The sequence below is a fragment of the Raphanus sativus genome, chromosome 4 (genome assembly GCF_000801105.2).
Source record: "Raphanus sativus cultivar WK10039 chromosome 4, ASM80110v3, whole genome shotgun sequence".
Lineage (NCBI taxonomy): Eukaryota > Viridiplantae > Streptophyta > Magnoliopsida > Brassicales > Brassicaceae > Raphanus > Raphanus sativus.
Window position 1 is genome coordinate 44,530,834 of NC_079514.1, and position 12,819 is coordinate 44,543,652.

Below are 12,819 nucleotides of genomic sequence, written 5' to 3' on the forward strand. Positions count from 1 at the left end.
TAACCAAAAAGTCTACCAACTTGTAGATATAGAAAAGCCAACATATTGTTTCTAAAAACCATCAATTAAGAACCATAAATGTAGAAAAAAAAGGAGTTCACCAGGAGAACATGTTTTGCTAATAGTATCTCAAATATTTCAGATGAAAATCTTAGAAATGTGTTATCCCTCAAAGAGAGATAGAAATGGAAAATAAAAAAGATTTAACGGATTGTGCCATTGCTGATGGATGAAACCTTGCAGACACCTGCATCTGTAGTAAAGGGTAAATCTTTGTAGCAAGCAACTAGGTTCTCGTTCGTGTTAAGATCCACCAAAAGCGTCTCCCATACTTTCTTCTTTGGGTTTAACACAACATCTGGCTCACCTTCATGCCCAGCAAATCTAACTCGTTCACCAATCATAGCAGATTCCGGGGGCTCGACTAACTCCACCTGAAAGTTTCCAGCAACATAAAAAAAAAAATTTATCTACCACAGACAAAACAAGATGAACTATGATGAACAGGTCAGAGAGTCTTCTTACCTTGCTGCCGTCACTACTGGAAGCGGCAAGAACCATTGCTTGTGACATAATATCCCTCATTTTCGAGGGCTTCAAGTTGCAAAGCACACAGACCATACGGTTCTGTCCAGAAACAACAGTCATATCGATTAATGAAGCGACGCATACAGATATTGGAAAGAAAACTTAACGAAGTAAGTTAATTGGTGAGATTGAATTAGAACAAACCTGCATCTCCTCAAGCGGTATATATTTGACCAGTCCACTAACAACGGTGCGAATTTCGCCTCCTCCAACATCAATTTGTTCCACATACAAAGAATCTGCGTTAGGATGCTTCTCAGCCTTCAGAATTTTACCGACTCGAATATCAAGTCTTGCCATAGTAATTTCAAGAGTGGCAGCCGGCTGAGATTTGGATGTTCCCGCTCCTTTTGAGGCCTTTTGCTTCTTTGCATCTGGGAGGAAAAACAGCGGTTCAGTACATAATCAACAAGCTACTGCGGCACAAGTGACTATGATGGGCTCGAAATCTCTAATCTTATATGCCAAACAAGATTTTGATGATACAAATATAGAACCTGAAAGTTTTGTTTTCTTAAGCTGCTCTGCCATATTTGCTGCTTCTACATCCCTATCACGTCTATCAGCTTGACTTCCAGCAAACTTATCCTTGTACTGTTGCACTTCTTCATCTGTCTGTGATCATAGTATTCCACAAGATATAGTTCAAATGCTACATGGCATTATATCATACAAACAAGTCCGCCCTTTCTAAGGAAAAAATCAAAGAGAGGTATGTACCAATTCCTTGAACAATGGTTTTGGGGTGCCTATCTTGTGACCGGGAGGTAGTATCTCCCAAAGTCTACTTGCTATTCCCTCGTCGGAGAGCGAAAAATGTAGAGGCAAATTTAGCTGTTTAAATACCTACAAAAAAATGCGAAAGACAGCAGTAATCACGCTTGCCATTCTACTAAAATTAAATAGAAATATATGTTTCGAACTTTCGAAGACAATCAATAAAACTTACCTCTCGAGAAAAGGACGGCATGAAAGGTTCTAATATCTGTGCAAGAAGGTACACTAAACCAGCAGCAGTTCTTATGACAATTGCACAAGAAGGTTTGTCTTCCTTGAAAAGTTTCCAAAATTGGGTTTCCTAAATAAAATAAAAAAACAGCAAACTTGGTTAGACTGCAACAGCTTATAAGGACTAATACATTTGACGATGAGAAGAGTATTACCTGCAAGTACCAGTTCCCTTCATTCGAGATGGTCATAGCAGTTTTCAGCCCCTGCTTGAGCTTAACCTAATATCAAATGAACACAGTCTTTAGTAAGACCATAAACCACCAGGAACTAACTAAGATAGCCATACCAGACCAAAGTCCCATATAATGTTCCTCACCTTTTCCATGGCTTGAACATACTCCTCTACCAACTTTCCAACCTTTTCAGCCAGGGATTTCGTTAGAGGATGAGATTCAGCACCAGGAGCATCAGGAATGATAGATCCATAACCTTCAAAGAAATTAATACATGAGATAGTAAGAGGCAGGGAAAACATCAAAGCAGGTATGGAAAAGTCTTGGCCCTATTCAAGAGTATCAGTAGCCAAAGTTCTAGTAAGTGGCCTTACTGTTTCTAAATAGAATTTAATACTTAATGCTATCCAGCAACTTCATGCTATTTTTTTTTGGAAAACAAAATTCAAACATTCTTTTCACACATGTAAAGGCACTTGAACATCAGATATGTTTTATGACCAGTTAATAATTATGTCCATGCATTTTTACAGCAAGAGGAATCTTAGCTAGCTCAGCAGAATTGTAGTATCAACTCTGCAAGCCAGATGCATATTTATACCATTATAGACTAGAAATTTTGTTCACAGGCTAACATGTGACAACAGATTGATGTCCCAGATTTCAAATATCCAATATCAAATATCTAGCTGGTTTCAATAAAACTATGCAACACATCCAATATTTTCAATTGGATATGTCAATCTGAAAAGTCATCTACATCTACCACTCATAAGGGTACTTGAATTAGGAAAGGATTAACCAACCTGCAGGCTCAGGCTTTGCTATAAAACTCAGAACTCGATTAACGAAGTTTCCTAGGTTGTTCAGCAACTCGCCAGTCAGTTTTGCTTGCAAATCGCCCCATAAAAATAATGTGTCAGACACCTGAACGGGCCAATCACCAGAACCAATTAGTGTTGGTGAATTCTATACGCTTAAGCATGCCCATGATGAATGAAGAAAAAAAATGTTTCCATTTTGACGAGAAATCAGCTACCTCAGGCCTGTTGGTCAGCAAGTAGTATCTCCATACTTCGACAGGGATATTTGTATCTTTTACATCATTACCAAACACTCCAACACCTTTGCTCTTGGAGAACTTTCCTGCAACCCACACAATAAACATGTTCTTGTTTTTATGAATGCAACAAAAAAAACAAAGAACATCAAAGTAATTCAAAATAATAGCATGCATCCTAAAAAGATTTGTGGAAGCCATCGTGAAACATTAACTGACCAGATTCGTAATTTAAATACTCAGTCACACTGATTGTCTTCATCAGTGTCCAATTTTCCCCAGTTCCAAGCTGCGTAGATGGAAACATTACCTGCATAGTAACGTATTGGCATTTGAGATAGTCAGATTTACAAATATAAACCTAACAACATTAATAACAGGGGATGACAGAAATATAAAAGAGTAAAAACATTTGAAGCACGTCTCCAAGATATTCAAAACAGAAGAAATCCTAATCAATGGAGATTGAAGAACAGGCAGGCATTTTTAATTCACTTTGATTTCTTAGTTTAGAGAAAAAGAATGAAGAAAGAGGAGATAACGTAAAACCACAAAAACAAGAATTAGCCGTATTTCAAATTTCTGAAATGTTATATACTCACAGTATGAAACGGCACATTATCTTTCCCCATAAACTGATAAAGCTCCACATTCTCAGGATTCTTCCACCACTTCTCCCATTCAGACGTGTAGCATGACGTTATTGAGACGTATCCAATAGGAGCATCAAACCAGACGTAAAAGACCTATAAACACAATTCGAATTAGAAGATGTAGTTTATTATGTTTACGAACGAGATTGGCTAGCAGTGATGTTCTTACTTTTTCCTTATATTTCTCATGTGGAACAGGAACTCCCCACTTTAGATCTCTTGTAATGCATCTCTGTCTTAGCCCTTCCTTAAGCCATGCTTTTGTCGTTTGAATAGCGTTTTGACTCCAAGATCCAGTAACAGAAGTATCGTCAATATACTTTTCCAACCTATCTTTGAGCAATGGAAGCTCAATAAACAGGTGGTCTGTGTCGCGAATTCGGGGTGTAGTTCGACAGACCTGTTGGAGAGAGAAAACATGAGCATTCACATTAATTGTAAATGCAGAAAGTAGTTCTTAAATAAGTCAAGTCAGCAAAAACAGTGCACATCTATTCTCCAGAAACCTGTGAGTCATGCAAATAAGAAAGGAAGAGACAAAGATGCAAGCACATGAAAAGCACAATCAGCTTAGCCATTACCACTAATATATACTATCAACATAGGAAAAAGAAATGTACTGTCACAGAGCATTATAATTCTGCATGATAACTGTCTTCGCTTAATATTAACTGGTTGCAGCAGCGGCATGAAACTCAACAAAATAGTAAATGTGTTTTAACAGAAATAATTTCACAAGCATAGCTCACCTTGCACCTCGGATCTTTGAGTTCAGTAGGATTCAGGAGCTTCCCACATTTTTCGCACTGATCTCCACGAGCAGAATCATAATTACATTCTGGAAAAGGACAAGAGCCCTCAACAAGCCGGTCAGCTAAGAACTTCTGGCATGTATCGCAGTAAAGCTGAAGAAAAATGGGCGACAAAAACTTGTCAAGACTTACTAACTGAGTGGTCTAGATCATTATAACCTAAGGATAGAATCATTCACCTGCTGCATGGTGTTCTCAGAAAGGAAGTTGTTTTCGAACAACTTGTTGAAAATTGCTTGGCACACTTGCGTCTGCTCTGGAGTTGAAGTCCGGCCAAATTTGTCAAAACTGATATCGAACCAGTCATAAACTTCTTTATGAATGGCATGGTACCTAAAAGCACACACAAAATCAAGGAACATGGTAGCATCAGTAACGACTGTTTATCATAGATGATACATAGAGTGCAAAGCTCTCATAAACAAGAAAAGCAGGCAAGGTATAATAAGTATGATGCGTTATTACTTGTCACAGATTTCCTTGGGAGTGCAATTCTCCTCAAGAGCTTTGGTCTCAGTTGCAGTACCGTATTCATCTGTTCCACAGATATATATCGCATTATAGCCACGGAGACGGCAGTATCTTGCATACACATCTGCACTCAGAACACCTGCATGTATACAAAGAACAATAAAAAAGAATCAAATCTGGAAAAATTGCAAATATATCAACCAAAGCAAAATCAGATTCCAAAAGCTTAAAACTAATCACTGCATCTTCTGAGTCCAAAACGAAACACACACACACACACGACTACAAGCAATCAGACGAGATAAAGGATTCAATTTACATCCGATGATGTTTCCGAGATGAGGGACGTTGTTGACATAAGGCAAGGCACTGGTGATTAGTATGTTTCTCTTCCCAGGAATCGGTAGCTTGGGGCAGCTTTCTCCGTCTTCCATGGCGACAAGCTTTTCTCGATGAATCAGATAGCGAGAGCGAGAGCGAGAGAGAGACGATATCAGTGAGGCTTCCGGCTAACAATCAGAAGAAGCTATTAAACCTAGTAACCTATTTATGCGGATTATAAAGATCCCGGTTTAGGTTTCTACCGGACCAAATTTTGATCAAAGCCGGTTTCACACTTGAAATTGCAACTTGTTGGCCTTACTCGTTTTGAATAAACCGGAATCCAGTATGTATCTATTGTTTTGATCAAAGTCATGTTTTCCATAATTATAGGTAATTTGCTTATTTATGATATTTTCCATATTTTTGTCAATTTTTTTTTATTTTAAATAATTCAAATTTTTCTTATTTGTCATATTCTCCATAATTTTTGATAATTTTTTTGTTATGTTTTAATATTTTTAGTTAGTATTTTTACCTTTTTATCATATTCAAATAATTTTAGTTGGTAATTATAAATCATTGTTAATATAAACATGCGATAAGAAATCTGTTAAAAAAGCATATTATATTTATATCAATTATTTATGAAATGATTTTGCTGATTTGTCATATTTTCCATAATTATAAGTAATTTGCTTATTTATCACATTTTCCATATTTTAGACAATTTATTTATCTTTTTGTTCTAAATAATTCAAGTATTTCTTATTTGTCATATTCTCCATATTTTTTATAATCTATTTTTTTATGTTTTTAATCATTTTAGTTAGTATTTTTACTTATTTATTATATTTAAATAATTTTGGTTGGTAATTATAAATCATTGTTAATATAAACATGCGATAAGAAATCTATTAAACAAAAAACAAATATTATACCAATGAATTGTTTAATATAAATATTCATTAAATAATGTTTTGTTTGGTTCCTTCTGATACACACCTGGGCAAAAACACAAGGAAAACATATACTTAACGAACTATATATAATAATTGACACTATCGTATTATTGTAATAATACCGAGTCAATGTAACTATGTATAATTCTGATTTCGTTTACATCAACACAAATCAAAAGCTACACTCAAAACTCATAAGAAACCACACCAAAATAATGACTTGCAAAAGATGTTTTTTGAGAAGTAATTTTACTTATTTTCATATTTTCTATAATCTTACATAATTTTGTTTGTTTATCATGTTCTTATGATTCAAATGAAGAGTCATCAGTTTAAATTTATCCTATAGTTTAAACTTTATTTAATAAGAAGAAATAAGCATTAGGATAGAAATCTAAATATCTAGCTCGACTTAATCTTTAAAATCATATTTGTTATAGAATATATATCGTAATATACATCAATTAATATGTAAGAAGATTTAACTTGTGAAAACTTTATCATATTTAATATTATACAGTGTTTGTAAATTAATTTTTGTGCTTCAGTCTTTATCAAAGAAAAATATATATACATAATTAATTTGTCATCACCGTATTGATCAAACTTTGAGATATTCATAATTGTCAAAGAAATAATATCAATGAATTAAGTTTCATCTGTATGAGCCATTAGGCTAATTTCACATATTATAATTATACCATATTTGCACAAAAAAAATATTATACCATATAATGTATCTTTAGTGCACATATAAATAATTAAACAAGTAGAAGTAAGATTATAACTTAATTCGAAAATATATTTTCAAAAAGTCACTTATTATGTTATATAAAATATTGTGCTTGAAACTCTCTTTGAAATATTTTTTATAGAATATGTGGCTAAATATTTTAATATGTTAGTTTATTTTTAAAAACTAATTTAGAGTTTGTTATAATAAAATAATATTATTCTTAATTGCAGTTTACATGATTTCATCTTTATGAATATGAAGCTATAAGAGAAATAAAATTATCTATATCCTAAAATTTCTTCAAATAATCTGAATTTAAAGTTATATTTTGAGTAGAATCCTAACTTTATTATGTAATACATTATATTTAATATAAAGTAAATAAATATACAATTTTTTGAGAGTATTTATGGGATCTCTTATATTATATTTCAAATTGTTTTTAAATTAGTTAGTTATTGTTGATTAATTGTGTACACAACTAAATTATACCTAATAATTAATATTTGTTGATGAAAATTTAATATTTTTAAAAGCCCTAATAAATTATATTATATCCAAGTAATATAATATAATCTTTTCAAACTTACCATTTCTGAATTTAATATATATTTATATATCACAACTCAGATATGGTAGTTTCTTTTGTTTTTATTTTAGATGCATATGTTAAGATGATTAATATAATATTATAGAATTCAAGGTTATTCTTACATTACTAACCAATCAAGAGTTATTTATCAATTTTATCAACACATTTAATTTATTTTAATTATTATAAATTTCAAACACATACAAAATTTACTAATCGAATATTTAAATGATATTATTCCACGATATCGTGGGAAGTCATCTAGTAATCTAGTAACTCAACTCGCACGATTAAATTTGTCGGGATTCTATTCTATTTTCTATAGATCTTTACTTGCACTTTTGTAATCGCAAAATATTATACGATGAAAAATTTCATTAATAATTTAAAAATATTTTGTTAATTTGAAAGAGTTTGTATATTTTTTTTGCATTTAAATCAGTGTTTTTAAATTCGACCATAATCCATGATTATATGGATTAATCCAGTGATCGGATAATTCAATTTAGGTTTTTAAAATATTCATATTTTTAAAAAATCACGAAAATCCAAGACTAACCGATTGAACAGATAGATGACCAATATGTAATCTAATTTGATTTAAATTGTTATAGTTTCATAATTTTTCACATTTTGATCCAAATTTGAAAGTTTGATGTTTTGCAATTTATGAAATTATGATAATTCTACAAAATTTTGATAGAGAAAATGGTAGATATAAAATAACTAAGGTTAATTATATTGTTGTTTGGAAACATGAATAATATTATAAGGGAATGAATAATTTATTTGGAAAAAATTGATAGTATGTAATATAAAGAAAGGAATATAAGCGATTTAGTGTAGGTTTAACTATAAAGTAGAAAAGTGTATTTAATTAAAAACTTACAAAATAAAGGATAGATCCACCATAATGTTTCTGTTTTAATAAGATAGATACTGTTATTTAATAAGTTATTTTGATTATTTATTATATCCTCCAAAATTTTAAATAATTTACTTATTTGTCATATTTTTAATGATGTTGACTGATAAATTATCAACTTAAATTTATATTATTATTTGAAATTTTATTAAATAAATAAAAATAAATATTAGGATAAAATTTAAATATTTTGCTTGACCCAATATTTTAAAGTCGTATTATATTTTATAAAATGTATACCATAGTATACACTAATCAGTTTCTAAGAGGATTTAATTAGTAGAACTTAATATGTGCATACTATTTACTGTGGGTTCTAATTTAATTATTGTTTTTTCATTATTCATCACAGTGAAAATATATACACATATTAAATTGAATGTCACTGTATTAATCACAATTTTGAGATTTTCATAATTCTCAAACAAATAATTCCAATGAACTAAGTTTCCTCTATATATTTCGGTTATGTTAATTTCATCTATTATAAATATAACATACATTGTACTCTTAGTACATGTATAAATAATCAAATAAACAGAAGTAAGAGTTTGAACATAAATAAAATAATATATCTTTAAAATAATATAATATTATATTATATATTATTTTGTGACAACTTATAATAATGTTTTTATAGAATATGTGGCTTAATATTTTAATATGTGTTATTTTATTTTAAATATCTAATTTGTAATTTATTATAATGAAATAATATTGTATTTTATTCCAGTTTCATAATTTCATCTTCATAAAAATATGAATCTGTAGCCATAAGGCAAATGAAATTATCTATACATATATTTTTAAAATGTGTTCAAATTATCTTAATTTGTAGATATATTTTGATTAAAACACTAATTTTATTAAGTTATAAATCATATTTAATATAAAAATAAACAAACATATCAATGTCTTGAGAATATTTAAAGGATATATAGTATTATATTCTGATAGTCTTGAAATTAATCTAATATTGTTGATTAATTGGGTACACAACTAAATTATACCTAATAATTAATATTGGTTAAAATCCAAAAATATATTTATAGTATATATTCAAGTAATAGAATATTACTTTTTTAAACTTCAATATTAGATAATATCATAACTCGTATAAGTAGTCAGTTTAAAAACTAATTCATATATGATAGCTTCTCTTTTTTTTAAAAAAAAGTTTACGTTTTCATAATTATGAAATACATGTGTAAATATTTATATAATGTAACAAAACTAATGTTATTTTCTGTTATTAATCAATCCAAAGTTCTCTCTATAGATTTTTTTGTCAGCAAATATGATTTATCAAATTATTATAAATTTCAAATATAAACAAAACTTACTCACAACAAATAATATTTAAATGCTATTTATCCTGTGATATCGGAAAAAGTCATCTAACTTTATTTACTAAAGTTATGTTGCTAGATAAAGATTACCTTTTAGACAAGAAGTTACCGCCATTTTAGGTCGGCACATATTGAGAATGTCTGATCATTTCTCAAGTTCCTTCTGCTCCAACTTCCAGTCTTCGTAATACACTTAAGAAGATAACTATTGTTTGCTCGACTTGGAAATAGATTATATATAAATATCAATCTTCAGATAAGCTACCAAGCATGGCTTCCTCTGTTGTTTTGCTGTCTCCAAGGAGTTTAGGTAGGCATATCACTTTCCTTCTGAAAAGTTTGTATGGTGCTTTATAATAATACTAGTGTGTCTCCGTGCTACCCACATGGAAAATCTTTAATGTACTTAATTATTTTATTTAAAGGTATCAAAACAGAATGCAAATTAACAAACTGAAGTTAGATTAAATACTCACACAAGATCATTTTACCTTCTCAGCATCCTTACGCTTTGACTTTGTCCTTTCAGATCCTGCATCATACAAACATGAAAGCCAGTAAGTGGCTCGCCGATATGATTTCTCTATAATGCTGGCATGTTAGTATTGCCTAAAGCGCACTTGTTCATGAGAAACAAAAGTTTTCTATTTTTTAATCATAAGTACTCTTTATGGAAGACTTCTGCTAACTCTCTTAGATTATAAATTGGCTTGCTTGATTTATGACTATATATTTATCTAAATAAGAAATTAAGCTGTCAGTGGTGGGAACCTGATCAGTCGAAAACAATTGGTCAATTGGTAGAAACATGACCATCTCTGGCCATATAATACTCAAATTTAATATTTAAAAAACAATTTCATCTTTTGCAATCCTCTTTTACTGGATACATTAGTTATCGAATCTAGACAACACTTAATACATGTTTGATTGTAAAATAGTTGGCTATATTTAAGAGTACGCAATAATTTATTATAAATAACCTCGTAACTTCACAAGTACTTCATAGCATCACACAGTATGAAATCTTGTATTTTTTATCACGAAGATTCTTTTTCTTCGTCTTCTTTCATTTTTGCTTATTTAATCTTTGGACCTTATTGAAATTGTTCTGTTTTCAGGCTTGAAATCATTAAAGAAACAAAATTGAAGATGTTATAGATATATCTTAGGGAGATTCTGCATTTTGAATTATCAATCCAATCTTTATGCCATGTATAATGTATTATTATTTGTTGTTTCAAGAGGCCAATTAGAAGCAAGACAAATCTGATAAGTAGGAATACAAGGTATGATCTTTTTTCAACTCTCTAATTACCTTTTAATCTTGGTCGGTTTATGTGTGTTTACTGCTTATATTTTGTACCACAACGTTTTACATTTTGTTCTTTGTGCAGCACGATTTAGAGTTACTTGAGAAAAAGAAAAAAGAAGACTCAGAGAATTTACATGAGTAGTATTCAATTTCACTAACTGCATACGTCTAACTTTTAACATTTCAATTCTTTACGCTAATTTGTTACTGAGAGTTTTGTTATCTTTGATATGGCTCTTGTGCTCTTATCTAGCTATTTATTTCTTTGTATATCTTTCCTATTTTATAGATCATGCATAGATATCTCTCTTCTATCTATCTTATTAAAACAGAAACATTCTGTTGGACCTAACATTTATTTTGTAAGTTTTTAAATTAAATACACCTTTATACTTTATAGTTAAACATACATTAAGTCACTAATGTTCCTTTCTTTATACTACTATCCATGTTTCCAAACAATATACTTATTTCTTTATACTACTATCAATATTTCCAAACAATATATTTTTTATACTACTATCAATGTTTCCAAATAATACAATAATTAATCTTAGTTATTTTATATCTATCATTTTCTCTTTAAAATTTTATAGAAACGTCATAATTTCATAAATTGCAAAATAGTGAACTTTAAAATTTCGATTATAAGATTACAAATTATGAAACTATTACAATTTAAATCCAATTAGATTACATATCGGTCATCCATCAATTCAATCGGTTAGTCTCGGGTTTTAGTGATTTTTTAATATGAATATTTTAAAAACATAAATTGAATTGTCAGATCTCCGGATTAACCGGTATAATCACAATCGGGTTGAATTTAAAAATACTGATTTAAATGCAAAAATATTTTAAATACACACTCTTTAAAAATAACCAAAATATTTGTTAAATTATTAGTGAAATTTTTCATCGTAAAATATCCCGCGCTTCAAAAGCGCGGGTCAAAATCTAGTTTGTCTTATTTCTCTGTTTCGCCAACATGGTCTTAACTTTCTATTAAGTTCATCGAGTTCTTGTTGACATAATAACAGCCTTTGCAAAAGTTACACCTGGACTCAGGAGATATCCTTCAAACTTTATAATGTTTGGTGGTGTTTTATTCAATAAAATTGTATCATTTCACTAATAGCTCTTTGTATATGCTGATGACTTGCTGTTTTATATATGTCTTGTCCCTTCTCTACATTCAATTAACGTATATTAGCTAATCATGAAATGACATTTATAGAAATACTACTGCATAACCAAGCAGAATAGTACAAAGTGTTTAGATAATGCATAGGTGTATTGATATTAAGAAATAAAAAAAACCATAAAACGTTGGTATTCATATTTACATTAAAAACATAACAAATGGTAAAAAAAAAAACAAATAACCTGAAATTTTCCTGTCAAGTGAAAGCAAGATTAGTTAATGAAGGATTTTATAAGACTCACAATTTTCTCAAAAAATGTATAATTTATACACAAAGCAGATTAATTATCTTTAAGAATTTACCTTCATACGACTTTTCATCTTTTAATTATGCATCTGCAAATAAAAATAATAGGATTAATAAAGTAAAGAAACTATGTAATAATTAATACATTAATATTATATGGCAACCTAAATATTTAGTACCTGAAGATGCATCATAATTATCTGATTTTCTGGAATATCACTTTGAAAACAAGATTAGTTGTTTTGGTATCCCTTTCTCCTTCTCCATTAGCAATTAAGATCTTTAGACCTTTTCTACTTTTAACTCTTGACATAGCAACGTAAAGTTGTCCATAAGTAAAAATCGGTCTTGGCAAATAGATTCCAACATGAGGTAAAATCTAACCCTGGCTCTTGTTAAT

At 29.9% G+C, this 12,819-nt stretch overlaps 1 protein-coding gene across 1 annotated transcript; it reads right to left on the reverse strand.

The window, feature by feature from the left end:
* On the reverse strand, positions 1 to 5,283 carry LOC108855291 (methionine--tRNA ligase, cytoplasmic). Its single transcript, XM_018629067.2, has 17 exons — positions 5,088 to 5,283; positions 4,763 to 4,907; positions 4,477 to 4,630; positions 4,235 to 4,390; positions 3,655 to 3,885; positions 3,435 to 3,578; positions 3,052 to 3,142; positions 2,812 to 2,918; positions 2,579 to 2,699; positions 1,916 to 2,028; positions 1,752 to 1,817; positions 1,538 to 1,666; positions 1,309 to 1,434; positions 1,086 to 1,203; positions 733 to 962; positions 526 to 627; positions 1 to 434 (listed from the first exon to the last, which is right to left on the reverse strand). Exons 1-17 carry the CDS (start codon positions 5,200 to 5,202, stop codon positions 204 to 206), a joined length of 2,379 nt encoding a protein of 792 aa, XP_018484569.1. The 5' UTR covers positions 5,203 to 5,283; the 3' UTR covers positions 1 to 203.
* Positions 5,284 to 12,819: the final 7,536 nt, after the last annotated feature.

Excerpts from the sequence above, each read along its gene's own strand:
- LOC108855291 (XM_018629067.2), bottom strand. The coding sequence starts at position 5,202 with ATGGAAGACGGAGAAAGCTGCCCCAAGCTACCGATTCCTGGGAAGAGA. Across the intron at positions 2,700-2,811 it reads TGCTGACCAACAGGCCTGAG|GTGTCTGACACATTATTTTT; the intron begins GTAGCTGATTTC and ends TGGCCCGTTCAG. Across the intron at positions 435-525 it reads CCAGTAGTGACGGCAGCAAG|GTGGAGTTAGTCGAGCCCCC; the intron begins GTAAGAAGACTC and ends GGAAACTTTCAG.